This window comes from Ordospora pajunii (assembly GCF_021821965.1).
Source record: "Ordospora pajunii strain FI-F-10 chromosome Unknown Cg_02C, whole genome shotgun sequence".
NCBI classification, from domain to species: domain Eukaryota; kingdom Fungi; phylum Microsporidia; family Ordosporidae; genus Ordospora; species Ordospora pajunii.
In genome coordinates this window covers 34,325-48,640 of record NW_026848119.1, presented here as the reverse complement: position 1 = coordinate 48,640, position 14,316 = coordinate 34,325, and the positions used below count along the sequence as shown (strand labels likewise).

The window sequence follows — 14,316 nt, the reverse complement described above, 5'->3', positions numbered from 1 at the left end:
ATGTAGAAGTGGACTGGACAACCCATTGGGATGGAAAAGGATTCTGAGGTTGACTTTGAAGACTTCTTCCGCAGTAGTATGGAGACAAATAAAGAAGCAGATGAGGGCTGGAGCTGCTCTAACTCTGAGGTTCTTATGCCTGGCTCTGACGGTGATGACTGTGAAAGAAGTGGATTTATTGAGGATTCTGAGAACAACGAAACAGACTGTGGGCTTGGATCTGACTTTGGAGACAGTGCTGATGTGTCTATGATGGATGGGAGTGAGTCTGATGTTGAGGACGGCTTTTTAGAAGATGATGCAAGCCAGGACGAGAATAGCAGCAATGTATATGATGCAAGCGAAAGAATAACTAAGAAAGAGTCAGCTGCCTGTGGTGATGAGTCGCTACACTTTAGTAGAATAGATCTGGATCGCAAGTGTGATGAGATGATGTTTTCTGGGTTTACGACGGGATCTATGAAGAGAATTGATGTTAGAAAAGAAAGCGTAGATGCAGTGCGTATGGTGTTCAGCCAAGACTGTTGCAACGCCAATGAAGTAGCAATCAACAAAATTGACTCTGACCGTCATGAGCAGGAGAAAGAAGGATATGATGAAGGATGCAAACTTACGGATGTCTATGAGGAGATAAAGGCAAGATTCAGTAAAGAGGATGAGAATCGAGTTTTTGTGCAGTTCAAGTGGTCCTGGATATATTTTTTCATGCAAGGCAAGAAGACGGATTTTGCAGCATTAACTGACATGGTAGAAGATCAGATGAGGATCCGCCTTGACAATGAATATTCTATTCTGAGAAGAATGGTTGAAGGAGATGAGCCGTCGTGGAGATACATGGTTGTTATTGTGATAGGCATTGACGATTACTGTATTGAGATCTTTGATGGGACGTATAGCGTGCATGCGATGTGTGATGAAGCACTGAAGCAAAGGATATTGAATGGGGAGATTTATGCAGGATCAAGACTGCGGGTTTTTGGAGCGGAGTTGGTGCGTGAGCCGGGGTCGATCTTTGAGGTTTCCGGCGCATCACTGATGTTGCATTCGAATGGAGTCCAGGCGGTTTTTTTGAAGCGTAAGCTTGGATTTAAGAAGAAAGTATGCTTCAGAATGAGGATATGCGATGTTGATGCAGATGGAGGCACAATTAGTTGTATTCAGGGTCGTGTTACTGAAGTGATTGAAACAAAGTATAGAGTGAGGGTGGAGAACTATAGCGGCGTTACGGATGATATTGAGCCTGAGCTTGACAAGATACAGGAGCTGGCAAGGAAAGCGGAGCGGGTGTTTTGCTCGACAGACTTGAAAATCAATGCATACACGAAGTTTGTTGTTAAGGATGAGAGTGGAGAGTGCACAGTGACATGGTGGAATCCTAAGTTTGGTATTGAAGAAGGCCAAACGCTTAGAATGGTGTATTTGACACCACTGATGAAAGGAAAAGCCAAGAAGAAATGCTTTACTAGTACCAGAAGAACCTATGTCCAAGTAGTAAAAAATGCAAGTGGGAAAAAGATTAAGCTTGAAAGTTAAATAGTATAGCCATACAGGGATTGGCATTGATGAAGAAGAGCAGTATAGGCAGGGTAGCGTGGAGCACTAATGAAGATGATGCGTCGATAGATGAAGTATTGAGAGCGGATGCAGGAAGATGCGAGTTTATGGACACGGACAGCTCGATTTCCATTCTGGACATTCCTAGTGGAATTGGGATTTGCATGAATGATGGCAGGAAGCATAGCAATATGGTTATGAATGAAAATGCATCTGGAGATTTTTTGTGGCCAGGACATTACTTTGTGTTTTGTGGGCTGCTTGTGGAATACGTGGATAGAATTGAAGATGTGAAGCTGAAGTACAATATAACGCACGAAAGGGTTATGAAGGTGATTAGATGCGATGATGGAACTGAGGAATGTGTGTTTGGAGTTGTTAACTTTGAAGACGATTCTTTTGAGAGTTCAATGCACAAGATGTCGATTGTGATCAATAGGAATAAATGCAAGGTGAAATGCAAAGCAAGAGAGGACAGGGAATACAAGACAGCATTGAAGAATGGTGCAAGGTATATAAGACAGGACTCGATGTACAGTCAACAGATGAAGAAGCTATACCATTCACAAATTGTAAATGGATATAACTACATATTTGTGGATGAATCTTGTGATGTAGCTGATGCACTGAGAGGCATAATGAGCTATCTCAGCAGCAAAAAGACGTATGTTCCAAGAACGAAGAGCTTTGGAGTGACACAGAAGACAATGCATTTGCAGAATCTACTTGAAAGCATATCTGGAATAGGCAGGAATGCATCAAGGTGCATATCAAAAGAGTATAAGAGCATAAGTGGATTGGTGGCATTCATGAAGAAAGATCATGGCAATAGATTGAAGGAGCTTCGTGTGTGGGATGAGGAAAATAAGAACTTCAGGCTGCTGGGTGAAAAGCAATCCACGAATATCCGAAATGCATTTATTGCGAGTGCAAAAACTACAGAAACGTGCAGTCCTGTAATACAAGTAGATATGGATGATAGAGAGAATGAATCAGTAAATAAATAGTATAGTTAAGTAAACTCATAAAGGCATAATTTATATAATACATCGGCGTTCTATATTCTGGCTACTCACGTGTAAATGCCTGATATGGAATGTCCTGCTCCGTATTGCGATGCAGTTCCTCTTTGCTTCTTTTTTCAAGCAAGCTTAGGTATTCAAACATTTTTTGCTTTAGACTGTTGTTCAAGGAGGTCTTGTCATACAGATCCATTATGAAACTAATTTCGCTTTCACTTTCATCTGGCGAGTATTCACAAAATCGGTTATTTGTCCTGATCTTGTTTGCACGGCTACTCATAAATGCATCGCTATTTTTATTTATGGCTGCTGCTTTGTTGCATACAGAGTCGATTTCAGACTCGATAGAAATGCTCTTTGGCCTATTTTCGCTCATATATGCCCTGGCTTTGTATTTGTCAAGTATTTCTGCTTTTTTGATTGAAACATCTTCTTCACTGACCACATCATACTTGTTATCGAATACATTCTCTTTTTTATTCCTCAGTGCTTTTGAAGCATTCATGGCATTCTTACTACTCGCATGAGCTCTGTGATTGTTACTGCAGTTATCGTTACGGCACATATCCCCTTGATATTTGTTGTCTTTGCATTTGCTTTCCCTGAATGTACTGTGCGACTCCACATCCTCAGATGCACCTTCAAGCTCATCAATATCCTCTGCAGGATGCATACAAATGTTACTGTGCTCATCATGCAAATCATATGTGTTGCTATTTACACTCTCAACATTGTCTTTATTCACCCCACGCCTCTCAAAACGATTGGATCGCTTTGCATTGCAATTGCTGTGCTTCTTACACATCTTAGACATATCCATTCCACCCATGCCGTAGTCCATACAACTATCTTCATCACGCAACGTTTCATACGTGTTCAAGTATGAGCTTCTAATTATCTTTTGCTTGTTGCGTCTGCCACACAGCCATGGAAACATTCCTAGTCTTCCTCCAATACAAAAAACCATCTTCATCACACACACCCACTTGCTTATGTACTGCAACGCACCAATCATCTGCGTGTACGCGCCTAATCACAAACCATCTAATGACAAATCACATCCGTAAAGCAAAAAACAAACACCCTCATCCCTTTAATCCTCACGACCCAAGTGTATAAAAGGCCATGTAAGGATTCGACCCACTATATGTCTTACACGCTTTGATCACTCTCTCGTCATCATACAAATTCCAGATGCCTGCCCTTTTGGCCTCTGCAACATAGTGCCCCTCGTTCATGCTTCCACTCTGGCAAACAACCCCAAAGAGGCTGTACTTCCTGCCATTGAACATCAAGACATCATTAATCTCAATGCTTGCGGTGATCTTGGAACCTTGTGCACTAAACCTCAAGATATGAACAACAAGAACCTCCGGATGCACAAGAACTTCCATCTTCTTCCGAGACCTCTTCTTCATACTACACCCATCGCACTGCCATGCATTTGCACCTTCCAAGATCTCCTCCTCATAATACCCATCTATGCCCTGCTGGATACTCTTGCATGGCACAACACCCACGGTGCTCTTCAAATCAGTCCGGGTCGATGAAAATCCACACATTTCGCAAACAACCATGTGCCTGTCTATTGAAAACAGAATATTTGCAATAATGTTGCTTTTTCTTGTGTCATCAAACTCCTCCTTCGATTCAAACCTACTTTTGTTGTCATCAAACTCCCTGTACAGCAAATCGATAAATTTGATAAAAAACTCGTGTGAGTCCTGTTGCCTGCCATTGAACAGTTTCATCTTCTTGCCGATCCTGCTGATAAAAGCACTAGGATCGGATGTTCCAGGCTTTCCATACTCCATGATAAACTGCTTAAATGCATTTGAAACCTCTTTTTGCTTTGGAAACTCGGTAGTCATGTAGAATGTATTGATCTCCCCTATCGACAGAATGCATTGCATGGCAGCATTAAAAAAACACGTGTTACCCCTGTTTCTCAGGCCGTTTGGCAGCAGGTTGTCCTTTTTCTTTTGAACCACCATACGAAGGGCAATGTTTGGAAGTTGAATTTGATAAGCGTATCTACTCATGAAACAGATGCCTGCATACGTGGTGTGGCTGCTGTTTCAGTGGATGGTGCTGGTATACAGCGTGTAGTCCTTGTATATGTGAATAAACATCAGTCAACAATTCCGAAACTGAGAAGATGCAATGTGCCGGTGTGTTTTAGAGCAGAAGCAATGAATGGTGAATTGCAAAACAATGTGTAAGAGAAAAAGTATATAAAACTCACCTTGCATCTTACAAAGCGATGAAGAGCATTATATTCAATATTGCCTTCTACTATCTTTTAAAGGCAGCATGCGCCGATTCCAAACCTAATGAAAGCACAGCCACGGGCAGTGAAAGCACCGAAAGCGTTGAACAGCTGCAAAAGCCAGAAGGAGAAGGAACAAGTACTGATGCCACGAATCCTACAGACCACCAGATCAGTACGATTGATACTGACGGACTCACACAGTCTGAGACGGAGGCAGAGATCAAGAAGATGAACCCCAACATGACACCGGCAATCTCAACAACCCTCTTTGTTGACAGCTCTAAGATCCATGATGTTCCAGCCGTTGTCCTTGATACATATAGGAATCAGGTAAACATGACGCCGGAGACAAAGACGAACTACTTTGTCATAAATGGAGAGAACCTGGCCAGTGCGTACGGTAAAAGCAGTGGCAGTGCTAATCAGCCAACCACAGAGTCTGATGAAACCACAGACAGCAATCAGCCTACAGGTGAAAGCAGTGATAACACTAAGCCAAGTAGTGATTCAGGCACAAAAATTGCGCAGACAGAGGGTGATGAGAATAAAAGTCCAGGAGCGTCAGCAGCAGCACTCCGCTCTCGTAGCTCGTTAATGAAGAAGGCAGGCAAGGCTCGTTAATCTTTAGTAATCAACATTACACAATGCCATTAAATCCTAGTTTTAACGATTGATCTTGCTATATGTGAGAAGTAGTGCCGGTTGTGATAGTGGTACTGCAGAGAAGGTTTTTGAGATAATTCGGATGGCCATAAAATGGATGGTGCGAGAAGCAAGAGATTGATTGTGTCGATTGAGCTTGTAAGGTTTATGTGCCATGACCATCTTTTGATTGAGCTAGATAAGCCTTTGACGGTGATTTCTGGGCGCAACGGCGCTGGAAAGAGCGCAGTGATGGCGGCTGTTGGAATAGTGCTTGGGCAGCGAGCACAGCATCTTGAGCGTGGAAACAGCATCAAGGAGCTGATAAAGAGCAACGAAACAAGTGCAATGGTGAGGATTGTACTGGATAACACCAAAGGATTCAAAAAGGACTTCTTTGGACAGAGGATTGTGATTGAGAGGCGAATTGGGATTCGTTCTACATCAATGAGCATTATGAATGGAGACCGTAGGGTTTGGTCTATACGGAGGGAGGATCTTGAGCTTTTGCTTGATTTTTTTTCATTGAGGTTTGAAAATCCACTGAGCTTTCTTACGCAGGATCATGCAAAAAGGTTTTTGAATGTGATGCAACCTGAGTCGCTGTATGAGCTTTTTATGCGAGGAACAGAGATTGATGAAGTCTGCAGGCTGAATGAAGAGTCGATGGCGAAAGCAGATTCAATAAGAAAGGCTCTTGAGAATGCGAAGTACGATCTTGAAGAGATCTCAAACAGGATCAATGAAGAGGAAAGATGCTTGAGCGTAGCCAAGAACACAAGAGAAATAGAGCATTTAATTAAGGAGATGGAGGAAGAGATTGAATGGGCGCGAATAGTTCAGAAGAAGAAAGCCACAGAGGAGCTCTATCAAAAGGTTGTGCACGGACAGCAGGAGCTTGAGGAGTATGTGCGTGCAATTGACGGGCTTGAACATTCGATTGAGGAAACACGGACGATGGTTGCTGGGATTGAAAGCGAAGATGCAGAAAGGAAGAGGCAAGCAGATAAAAGAAAGGAAGAGATTGTCGATGCTGTTGCAAAGCTGAGAGCAAAAGACAGAGAGATTTGTAATGATTATGAAGAGATGAAAGCAGCAAAGGAATTTAAAGCCAAGATAGTATCTGGTTTTGAAAAACAGAATGGAGTGGTTCTGAATGAGTGTCCTCTGCTTGAGTCTAAGTATTCCGAGCTTATGATTGAGCAAAAGAGTCTAGAGAGCTCGATGGAAGCAAGCCTGGAGAAGTATGAGGAATGCAAGAAGGCGGCGGTGATTGAAGAAGATATGAGCAATGAAAGGAATGCAAAGATGTTCCAGTTACGAAAGCACATTGACTTTTATTCAAGAAGCGACCGAGACAGCTTTTTTGGGCCAGGAATTAAGGACCTACTTGCTGAGATCTCAAGAACAAAGTTTAATCGAAAAGTGATTGGGCCTATTGGATTGAATATAAAGCTTAAGGAGCCTGTATGGGCGAAAGCAGCTAGCATTATCCTCAACAACACCCTGACGACATTTATTACAACCGATAAGGAAGACAAGGAAGCTTTGCTGAGAATTTTCAAGAAGCATAGGACTAGCTTTCCAGTTTCAATGCCGTCATCGAAAGCAGAAAGGATTTTGGATTACAAATCAAATGCAAAATACAAGACACTGCTTGATGTATTGAGAATAGACGAGCCATTGGTGGTGAATCACCTGATAATAACACAGTCAGTTGAGCAAACCATTCTGGTTGAGAGTCGAAAGAATGCATATGAGACAATAAGGTCAAGACCGATGTTTGTTGAATGCGCATATACCAAGGAGGGAGATAAGATAAAGATAGTGGGAGGAGGATTATGTGATTTTGTTACAAGGGGAGTTGATAGACTGTATTTTGAAAATACACAGGAACGGCTTGAAAGATGCAAGGAGGAGCTTCGAGGACTGGAGATGCAGAAGGGAGGAGAGGCCAAGATGAAGTTGAAGATAGCCGAGGAAGAGGTGGCCAAAGCAAGTGAGATGATAGAGATATGTAGAAGACGAGGAAGTACATTAAAGATTGAGATTGAGAATGCCAAGAGGATGTATGAGATACAGTTGGAGGTGGTGCGTGAGGATGGACTCTATGAAGAGATAAGCTGCCTAGAAAATCAGATGAAAGTACTTGAAAAAAAGCGGGATGGAATAAGAGACGAGATTGAAAGTCTAATGAAGGAAGATGAGGCTATCCGTGGGTGGAAAAGAATGAGCACAGTGGAGCTAAAGCAGATGATAGATAGGCAAGTAAGTGAGGCACATGCTACTAAGATGAGAAGAAATGCATGCAAAGAAGATGTGCATGCTCTGAATGAGGAATACAAAAGAGAGAAGGAAGCATATGAACAAGAAGCGTTAGTGTTGAGTAGCAGTGGAAGGAACGAAAACTCAATAGTAAGACCAGAATGTGAGCTTAGAGAGCAAATATTTAGTTTGAAAGCACAGCTTGAGATGTGTAAGAGTTCAAGAGATGAGTGTGATGTACAAAAGTCACTTGAGAGCCTTAGAAAGATGAAGAAGAAGAAAGCCAGCCTGATTGATGAATGCGAAGAGAAGATGAATGGAATTCTTGATGGTATCCAATCAAGAGTAGCCAAAAGAAATTTGGTTAGAAGTACAATTGCAGAAAATGCATCTGATGAATTTGCTAGAACAACCAAGAATCGAGGATATGAGGGATTCCTTGAGTTTGATCATGAAAAAAGAACCTTGGGTGTCAAGATGAGAGTTCATGGCAACAAGCAATCTGGGGCACGGAGTATGCTTTCTGGAGGTGAAAGATCGTTTGCAGGGATTTGCCTACTGCTTTCATTATGGGCATCTTTGCCATGCCCGGTTAAGATACTTGATGAGTTTGATGTGTTCATGGATAGTTTGAATAGAAAGCATATCATTAAGCTTCTACTGCAGTTTTTCAAGGAACAAGGATTTCAAGGGATTCTTATTACGCCTTTAGGAACCGAAGACTTGTTTGAGGAGTTTTGCGACGTAGTGGTGCTAGAGAAGCCAAGCGGCTGCAGATGAGCTGTAATTTATTAGATCAAGCAGCTATAGCTATAGCCAAGAGTTACAAAGTGTACAAAAACAACAATTTATCACGAAAGCATACAGAATGAATTAGAAGCCAATGTATGCCTTGCCATCTGCCTCATACATAAGCATCCACAATATGTCTTTTCTTTTTTTGTGGATGTTCATATGCTTTTCAATGTTTTTGCAGTCAGTGGCAACCATACCAAGCAATCCTTTTTCTATTTCGCCAGCAAGATCTTCTATGTGCATGTTGCAAATTCTTGCATTTATGCTAATGCCTTGTGTTTCTGGATTTAAAAGTCTAAAAACATGCTGGATCTTGATCGATAGAAGCTCCAGGCACGTGAGTGCATCTACTGTGGAGTCGTGCGTGCTACTGTGAATCGACTTTTTAAGGTATTTTTTCGAAAGCTCGTCCAGTGATATTTTCCTTCCTTCAGGACTTGAAAATAAATGTGCTGTGTCTATTATTTTACTGTGGTACAGCTGTAAAGACTCTAAATCGTTTTCAATCCCATGCCCAACAATAATAGTGTTGACTCCAATCAGCCCAAGTACCTCTTCCTTGCATATTTCTGCATCTATGCCTTTATCCACAATCTCTTTTGTAAGCCCGCTGTATTTTGTCAAGTAGTCAATAACGCCTCTCCTTGGCTTGATTATCTTATCGTAGATCACTTTTCCACTGCCATCAACAAGTGAAACCCGCCCTAGTTCTTTTCCTTGGCTTGTTTTGACCTTCTCAACATCCAATGCAAGGATGTCATGTGCAGACATCTGCTGGGACTCGTTGTATTTCTGCATGTCAATTTCCATTCGAGGTGTTTTTTCTGGTACAAATATCCCTGAGCACTGAACCGTCCTGAAGTCTGCCATTGGAACAAGGCTCAGGTTCTCAGCAGATACACAGTCGAGGGAAGGCTGGATATCTTCATACTTCCCCTCTCTTAGTATGCAGTCAAACAACATGTCAAACGGAATCCTTTCGTTGATCAGCACCGGATTTCTTATTCTGAGCTTTGATATAAGCTTTGCAATGTTTATAGGTGTGTCCCTCATCTTTACCATGATGGCTGTTGTGGGCCGCTCAGATGTCTTCAGAGGCAGGAATGACGGCCTCTTACGCAAATTGAACATCCACAAAAGAATTCGCTGGATGTCATGGACCATCAATCTTCTAAGCATCTTTTTGTGCGCCATTCACCCGCAGGGCTGCATGAATGTTTTCAAATACTCAATGATGTTGGATATGCATGTATCAGATGCATCACACGAACCATCCTGCTCCAAACATTCGACACCAATAATGATTGCAAGCAAGCCCTGTATGGAAGAAATATCCACGCGTAGGCGAGACCATGCACAAAGCCCATCAGATCGCGGCAGTCTCGTGCTGTGCGAGCAATTGGTGATTCTTTTGAGGACAAGAAACGAAATAAAATTTCTGTGCAATCGTGTTTCGCTGTCTCTCCGAGCATGCATAATAGTTGATCTTGCACTTAGAAAATCCATAGAATTGGTCGAAGGAAAGGTTGTTGGCAAGACCCAGGCAGTGGGCAATCCGCTTTTGCAGGAGGCGATGGGCAAAATATACATGGCGCAGCTTTCTCCTGAAGAGCTCATGTACCGACTGAATGGAGAAAAGAGGGGAGGATGTGTTCATATGAAGAATGTCAGGCGAAGGGTGTACAAGAGCCTTGAGGAAAAGCGCATATGTAAGTTTGCAAGCAAAAATATGATACTCAACAAGATAACGATGTGTGATTATAATGCGAGGGTTGAGTTGATAAATTACATCAAGCTGTATCTGGTGAGTGGGAATGAGGACGACTACAAAGCAGAGACATTGGTTGTGTGTCTGATCTTCTGCTGTGCACTAGACAGCATTCTTGTGTGCATGACAGAAAAGGAGGCTGTTGCGTCTGAAGTCAGTATCAAGAGGATCAGGGAAAAGTATAGCATGAAGAAGCCACGCATGGATGCAATTATTCCGGCCATTCTCAATGCACTTCTGAATGCATAAGATCTTCGATACAAATATTTGAGTTTGGCAATCCCTTTGGGCACCCATGGCTGAGAATCAAACATTAGATGACTTTGAGATAGGAAGGCTGCTTGGGCGTGGAAAGTTTGGGCAGGTCTGGCTTGCAAGAGAAAAGACAAAAGGGCACATTGTTGCATTGAAGATAATACCGATCAATGCAATACAAACGCCTGAGACGGCAAGGCAAGTCAGACGAGAGATAGAAATACACTCGAATCTGAAGCATCCCAACATCCTGAGGATGTATGGCCACTTCTATGATAAAGAAAACATATACTTGATTTTGGAGTATGCAGGAAAGGGCGAGTTTTTCAAGTTTCTGAGCGAGAAGGGCGGCAAGTTTGGAGAAAAAGAAACATCGATGTACATCAAACAGGTTGTCCAGGCACTGATGTATATGAGAGAATGTAATGTAATACACAGAGATATCAAGCCCGAGAATCTACTGCTTGGAGCAGACGATCAGCTGAAAATAGCAGACTTTGGATGGGCAGTGTACAATGCAGACAAAAGAAGAATGACATTCTGTGGCACTATGGAATACCTTGCCCCTGAAATGGTCAACAATGATATACACAACTCAGGAATAGATCTGTGGTGCCTGGGAATACTTACATACGAGTTCTTAACGGGAAAAACGCCATTTGAAAGTAAGAACAGAAATATGAGAGAAGCGTATAAAAGGATCAACTCATTGAAATACACCATCCCTGAAACAATCAGTCCAAATGCTTCTGATTTCATAGCGAAACTCCTTGTATTTAATCCAAGCGACAGGATGGAGCTGAATGAAGCATTGAATCATCCATTCATCATAAAGCACTGTGGAAGACTAAATTGACAATCAAATCCTTTTTATTGAATAAATCCTGTTAAGATATTTAATGCTTATATACCTTGTGCTGTTTGATTTTGTAAATTTGAATCTGCCGATCTATTACTGAGCAAGCCAGGCATACTAGCCAAGAATTAACTGTTCTGGTCCAATGCTTCTATTGCTTCTATGCATTTATCCCATCCACTTATCACCACGACTTTGTTTGTTGTATTGTCTCCACATGTAATCTTTATTGAGTTTTTTGGAACCTTGAGGGCTTTACTGATGAATGCAATCAATTCCTTATTTGCTCTGTTATCCACTGGCGGTGCTCTTATCTGAAATTATTCAATTTTGCTTACATTTACAACAAGCTCTTCGTCTGCAACCTCCCTGACTCCTGTTTCTTTCGCATTTGGCTTTACCTTCACCATTAGCTTCACACATGAATTCTCTACATGATACCAACCCATTCCCGGGATACAACAAAACACATAATACACCATGCGGCTCATTGTCTTCTTGGAAGGCCATAAACAACAACTGAGGCACCATTCAAATACTTCATCTTAAACGCATCCCTGAACATCGATGCCAGCTTTCCAAGGCATTCCTCACCTTTCATCAGCCTTTCAATAACCTTCATACTAAAAATATCTATGTCCTTATCAGTAACCTCCCACAGGCATCCCATCACCGTTGAGTTTCTGCTCAAATGCTTCATCAAAAACCCATTTCTCTTGTAGTTCTTCATGCACAGAAGCCTTGCACTGTTGCATCCAAATAAAAGCACCGTCTTGCCATCTCCATGTGTTCGCAAATGTTTTGATCCGTTTCCATGACCAAAATACAGTAATGTATCATGCTCGCTTGCCTCCTTGCATTCTTTACTCGACAAACCTCTTCCACACACTCCTTTCGTCACGCCAAGCACACGCAAGCCCTCGGAAATCCGTTCTCGTGTCTTCTGTAGATTGCCTTCTGGATCCAACACATAAAACACAGACCGTTCGCTTGCATCAACAGTAACTAACCCGCTCGAATGCACTTCAAACCATTTTTCAAAATACTCCAGCGACGGAACCCGATAAACAGCTTTGGATTTGAAAGCCGGCATCGATTCAAACGGAAACTCAGTTGTTGCTTCATCTAACACAAGAATCACCCTGCATTCTGTTCCAATCACATCAAACCCTCTGCTAACATCAGATAAAACAGCGCCAAGCTCCACATCCATCCTCATCCTTTCTGCCCACCATATTGCTTTATCAACAGATCCATTCATGTTTTCTTTTAGAATACATCTTGATTTTCTAAGTATCCTATTCATCCTTTCCTTAGCACCTATAAAGTCATCGAAAACCTTGAAAACCCTTCTGAAATCATTCACATACAAGTCCCGATCAATGCAATACAACGAAATAACAGAGCATCCCGTAAACAACAGCAATGCTCTTTCTATACTGCCAAAAAGCATAGACGGCTTGAATGCCTCAAACTTCTCGATTGTCCTAAGCTCCCTTAAGTTGCTTGTTTCCTTCTCAAGAGCAACGTTTGCACATATTCTATTGTTTGCTACAAACCTCTCGTCCATTATCACATCCTCAATGCTATGAATGCCTCTCCAGAGATTAAGCCGAATCTTTGGCGCAGGCCCATGCATCCCTGATATTCGCTCTACAGCAAACATGCAGTTCAAAAAGTATGTTGCTATAAAACCAACGCGGTGCCTATGTGCCAGTTCAATTCCTTTGCCCAGGTAAAAAATACATTCAAAGTACTCTCCGCAGTACATGTGCGATAGCGAAAGAAAATCATACACATGTAGAAGAATCTCAGGCACACACGCCATTCCAAGCCCAGCGATTGCCTCTAGAGCTTCTTTGAACTTTGATTTTGCAATCAGATGCTTCTGCCTTACAACACTTGTATATCCTTCCAGAAACATCCTTTCAAACGATACAGTCCTTGTAATCACTTCATCCATCAGCTTCAGATTGTATGTTCTGTTCATACACATTCCAAAGCACAGGCTTTTCAACAACGGAGCATCTGTGCCTCCATCAAGATCATCAAGTCCATTGCCTTCTACAAATCCATTCCAGCATTCAATGTATGCAAAACATTCAATCCCAAAGTTCCTTCTCAGATGATAATAAGGTATTGCAACTGTCTCCGGAATGGCATAGAAACACGAAGCCAACAGATAGTTTTGCCTTACACATTCCCACTCGTTTTCAGCAAATACACGGCTTTTCTTTTGCGCCAATACTGCTTTCGGGCACTTCTGTTTCAGTATGCCAGCAAGCCCTTCCAATTCTACTTCAAACCTGTGCATTGTTCCTATTTGAGCTAATCCATTGAAAGCCTTGATTGCCTTTGATCTTAGCCTTGGACTAACTCTGTCAATCAAATCCACAATTCTCGCGTAGAAAACACCATACTTCCTGTGCTTGATAATGAAATATCCAACAAGAACCTCATCAAGCAGCATATCTTCAGAGCACATTTCAGGACAGATGTCAACATTCTTGCTTTCTTCTGTCTGTAAAGCATGCTTTCTGATTCTTCTTTCTATCTCCTCATATATTTCGTTAACAAACACTTTATCACAAAGGCTTACCAATGCTTTGTCCAACGAGTATTTTGGAGTCCCAAGCATTGGCTCGTACACATACAGGCATCTGATTATCTCAAGTGCAAAACATGCCGAATCTCGTGATGGCCGCTTCATGATCTGATTAACCATTTTTATTCCTGCCGAGCCCCGCTGTATGCATGTGCGCTTGCATGGCTGGCTAGTGCCTTTATATCTAAGCTTCCTGATAAACTCAATTCTGTTTTCTGCAGACTCCATGCAAAGGCATTCAATCTCAATGAATTTATGCATAAGCATGCGTAAAGTAGCAAT

At 42.0% G+C, this 14,316-nt stretch overlaps 10 protein-coding genes across 10 annotated transcripts; 6 read left to right on the top strand and 4 right to left on the bottom strand.

Moving 5' to 3' along the window:
* Positions 1–30: 30 nt before the first annotated feature.
* Positions 31–1,533, top strand: HK407_02g03610 (putative BRCA2 domain-containing protein; the record flags this gene model as incomplete). Its single annotated transcript, XM_060420359.1, has 1 exon — positions 31–1,533. One exon carries the CDS (start codon positions 31–33, stop codon positions 1,531–1,533), a length of 1,503 nt encoding a protein of 500 aa, XP_060277373.1.
* A 29-nt stretch (positions 1,534–1,562) lies between these two features.
* On the top strand, positions 1,563–2,561 carry HK407_02g03600 (uncharacterized protein; the record flags this gene model as incomplete). The annotated part of the gene is made up of 1 exon (XM_060420358.1): positions 1,563–2,561. The coding sequence occupies one exon, from the start codon at positions 1,563–1,565 to the stop codon at positions 2,559–2,561; it is 999 nt and encodes a 332-aa protein (XP_060277372.1).
* Positions 2,562–2,622: 61 nt separating this feature from the next.
* HK407_02g03590 (uncharacterized protein) lies at positions 2,623–3,591 on the bottom strand (the record flags this gene model as incomplete). The annotated part of the gene is made up of 1 exon (XM_060420357.1): positions 2,623–3,591. The coding sequence occupies one exon, from the start codon at positions 3,589–3,591 to the stop codon at positions 2,623–2,625; it is 969 nt and encodes a 322-aa protein (XP_060277371.1).
* An 85-nt stretch (positions 3,592–3,676) lies between these two features.
* HK407_02g03580 (ubiquitin carboxyl-terminal hydrolase) lies at positions 3,677–4,570 on the bottom strand (the record flags this gene model as incomplete). The annotated part of the gene is made up of 1 exon (XM_060420356.1): positions 3,677–4,570. One exon carries the CDS (start codon positions 4,568–4,570, stop codon positions 3,677–3,679), a length of 894 nt encoding a protein of 297 aa, XP_060277370.1.
* Positions 4,571–4,839: 269 nt separating this feature from the next.
* Positions 4,840–5,469, top strand: HK407_02g03570 (uncharacterized protein; the record flags this gene model as incomplete). Its single annotated transcript, XM_060420355.1, has 1 exon — positions 4,840–5,469. One exon carries the CDS (start codon positions 4,840–4,842, stop codon positions 5,467–5,469), a length of 630 nt encoding a protein of 209 aa, XP_060277369.1.
* A 135-nt stretch (positions 5,470–5,604) lies between these two features.
* HK407_02g03560 (uncharacterized protein) lies at positions 5,605–8,535 on the top strand (the record flags this gene model as incomplete). The annotated part of the gene is made up of 1 exon (XM_060420354.1): positions 5,605–8,535. One exon carries the CDS (start codon positions 5,605–5,607, stop codon positions 8,533–8,535), a length of 2,931 nt encoding a protein of 976 aa, XP_060277368.1.
* Positions 8,536–8,628: 93 nt separating this feature from the next.
* On the bottom strand, positions 8,629–9,744 carry HK407_02g03550 (uncharacterized protein; the record flags this gene model as incomplete). Its single annotated transcript, XM_060420353.1, has 1 exon — positions 8,629–9,744. One exon carries the CDS (start codon positions 9,742–9,744, stop codon positions 8,629–8,631), a length of 1,116 nt encoding a protein of 371 aa, XP_060277367.1.
* A 127-nt stretch (positions 9,745–9,871) lies between these two features.
* Positions 9,872–10,567, top strand: HK407_02g03540 (putative golgi phosphoprotein 3; the record flags this gene model as incomplete). The annotated part of the gene is made up of 1 exon (XM_060420352.1): positions 9,872–10,567. The coding sequence occupies one exon, from the start codon at positions 9,872–9,874 to the stop codon at positions 10,565–10,567; it is 696 nt and encodes a 231-aa protein (XP_060277366.1).
* A 46-nt stretch (positions 10,568–10,613) lies between these two features.
* On the top strand, positions 10,614–11,429 carry HK407_02g03530 (serine/threonine protein kinase; the record flags this gene model as incomplete). The annotated part of the gene is made up of 1 exon (XM_060420351.1): positions 10,614–11,429. The coding sequence occupies one exon, from the start codon at positions 10,614–10,616 to the stop codon at positions 11,427–11,429; it is 816 nt and encodes a 271-aa protein (XP_060277365.1).
* A 487-nt stretch (positions 11,430–11,916) lies between these two features.
* Positions 11,917–14,301, bottom strand: HK407_02g03520 (separase; the record flags this gene model as incomplete). Its single annotated transcript, XM_060420350.1, has 1 exon — positions 11,917–14,301. The coding sequence occupies one exon, from the start codon at positions 14,299–14,301 to the stop codon at positions 11,917–11,919; it is 2,385 nt and encodes a 794-aa protein (XP_060277364.1).
* Positions 14,302–14,316: the final 15 nt, after the last annotated feature.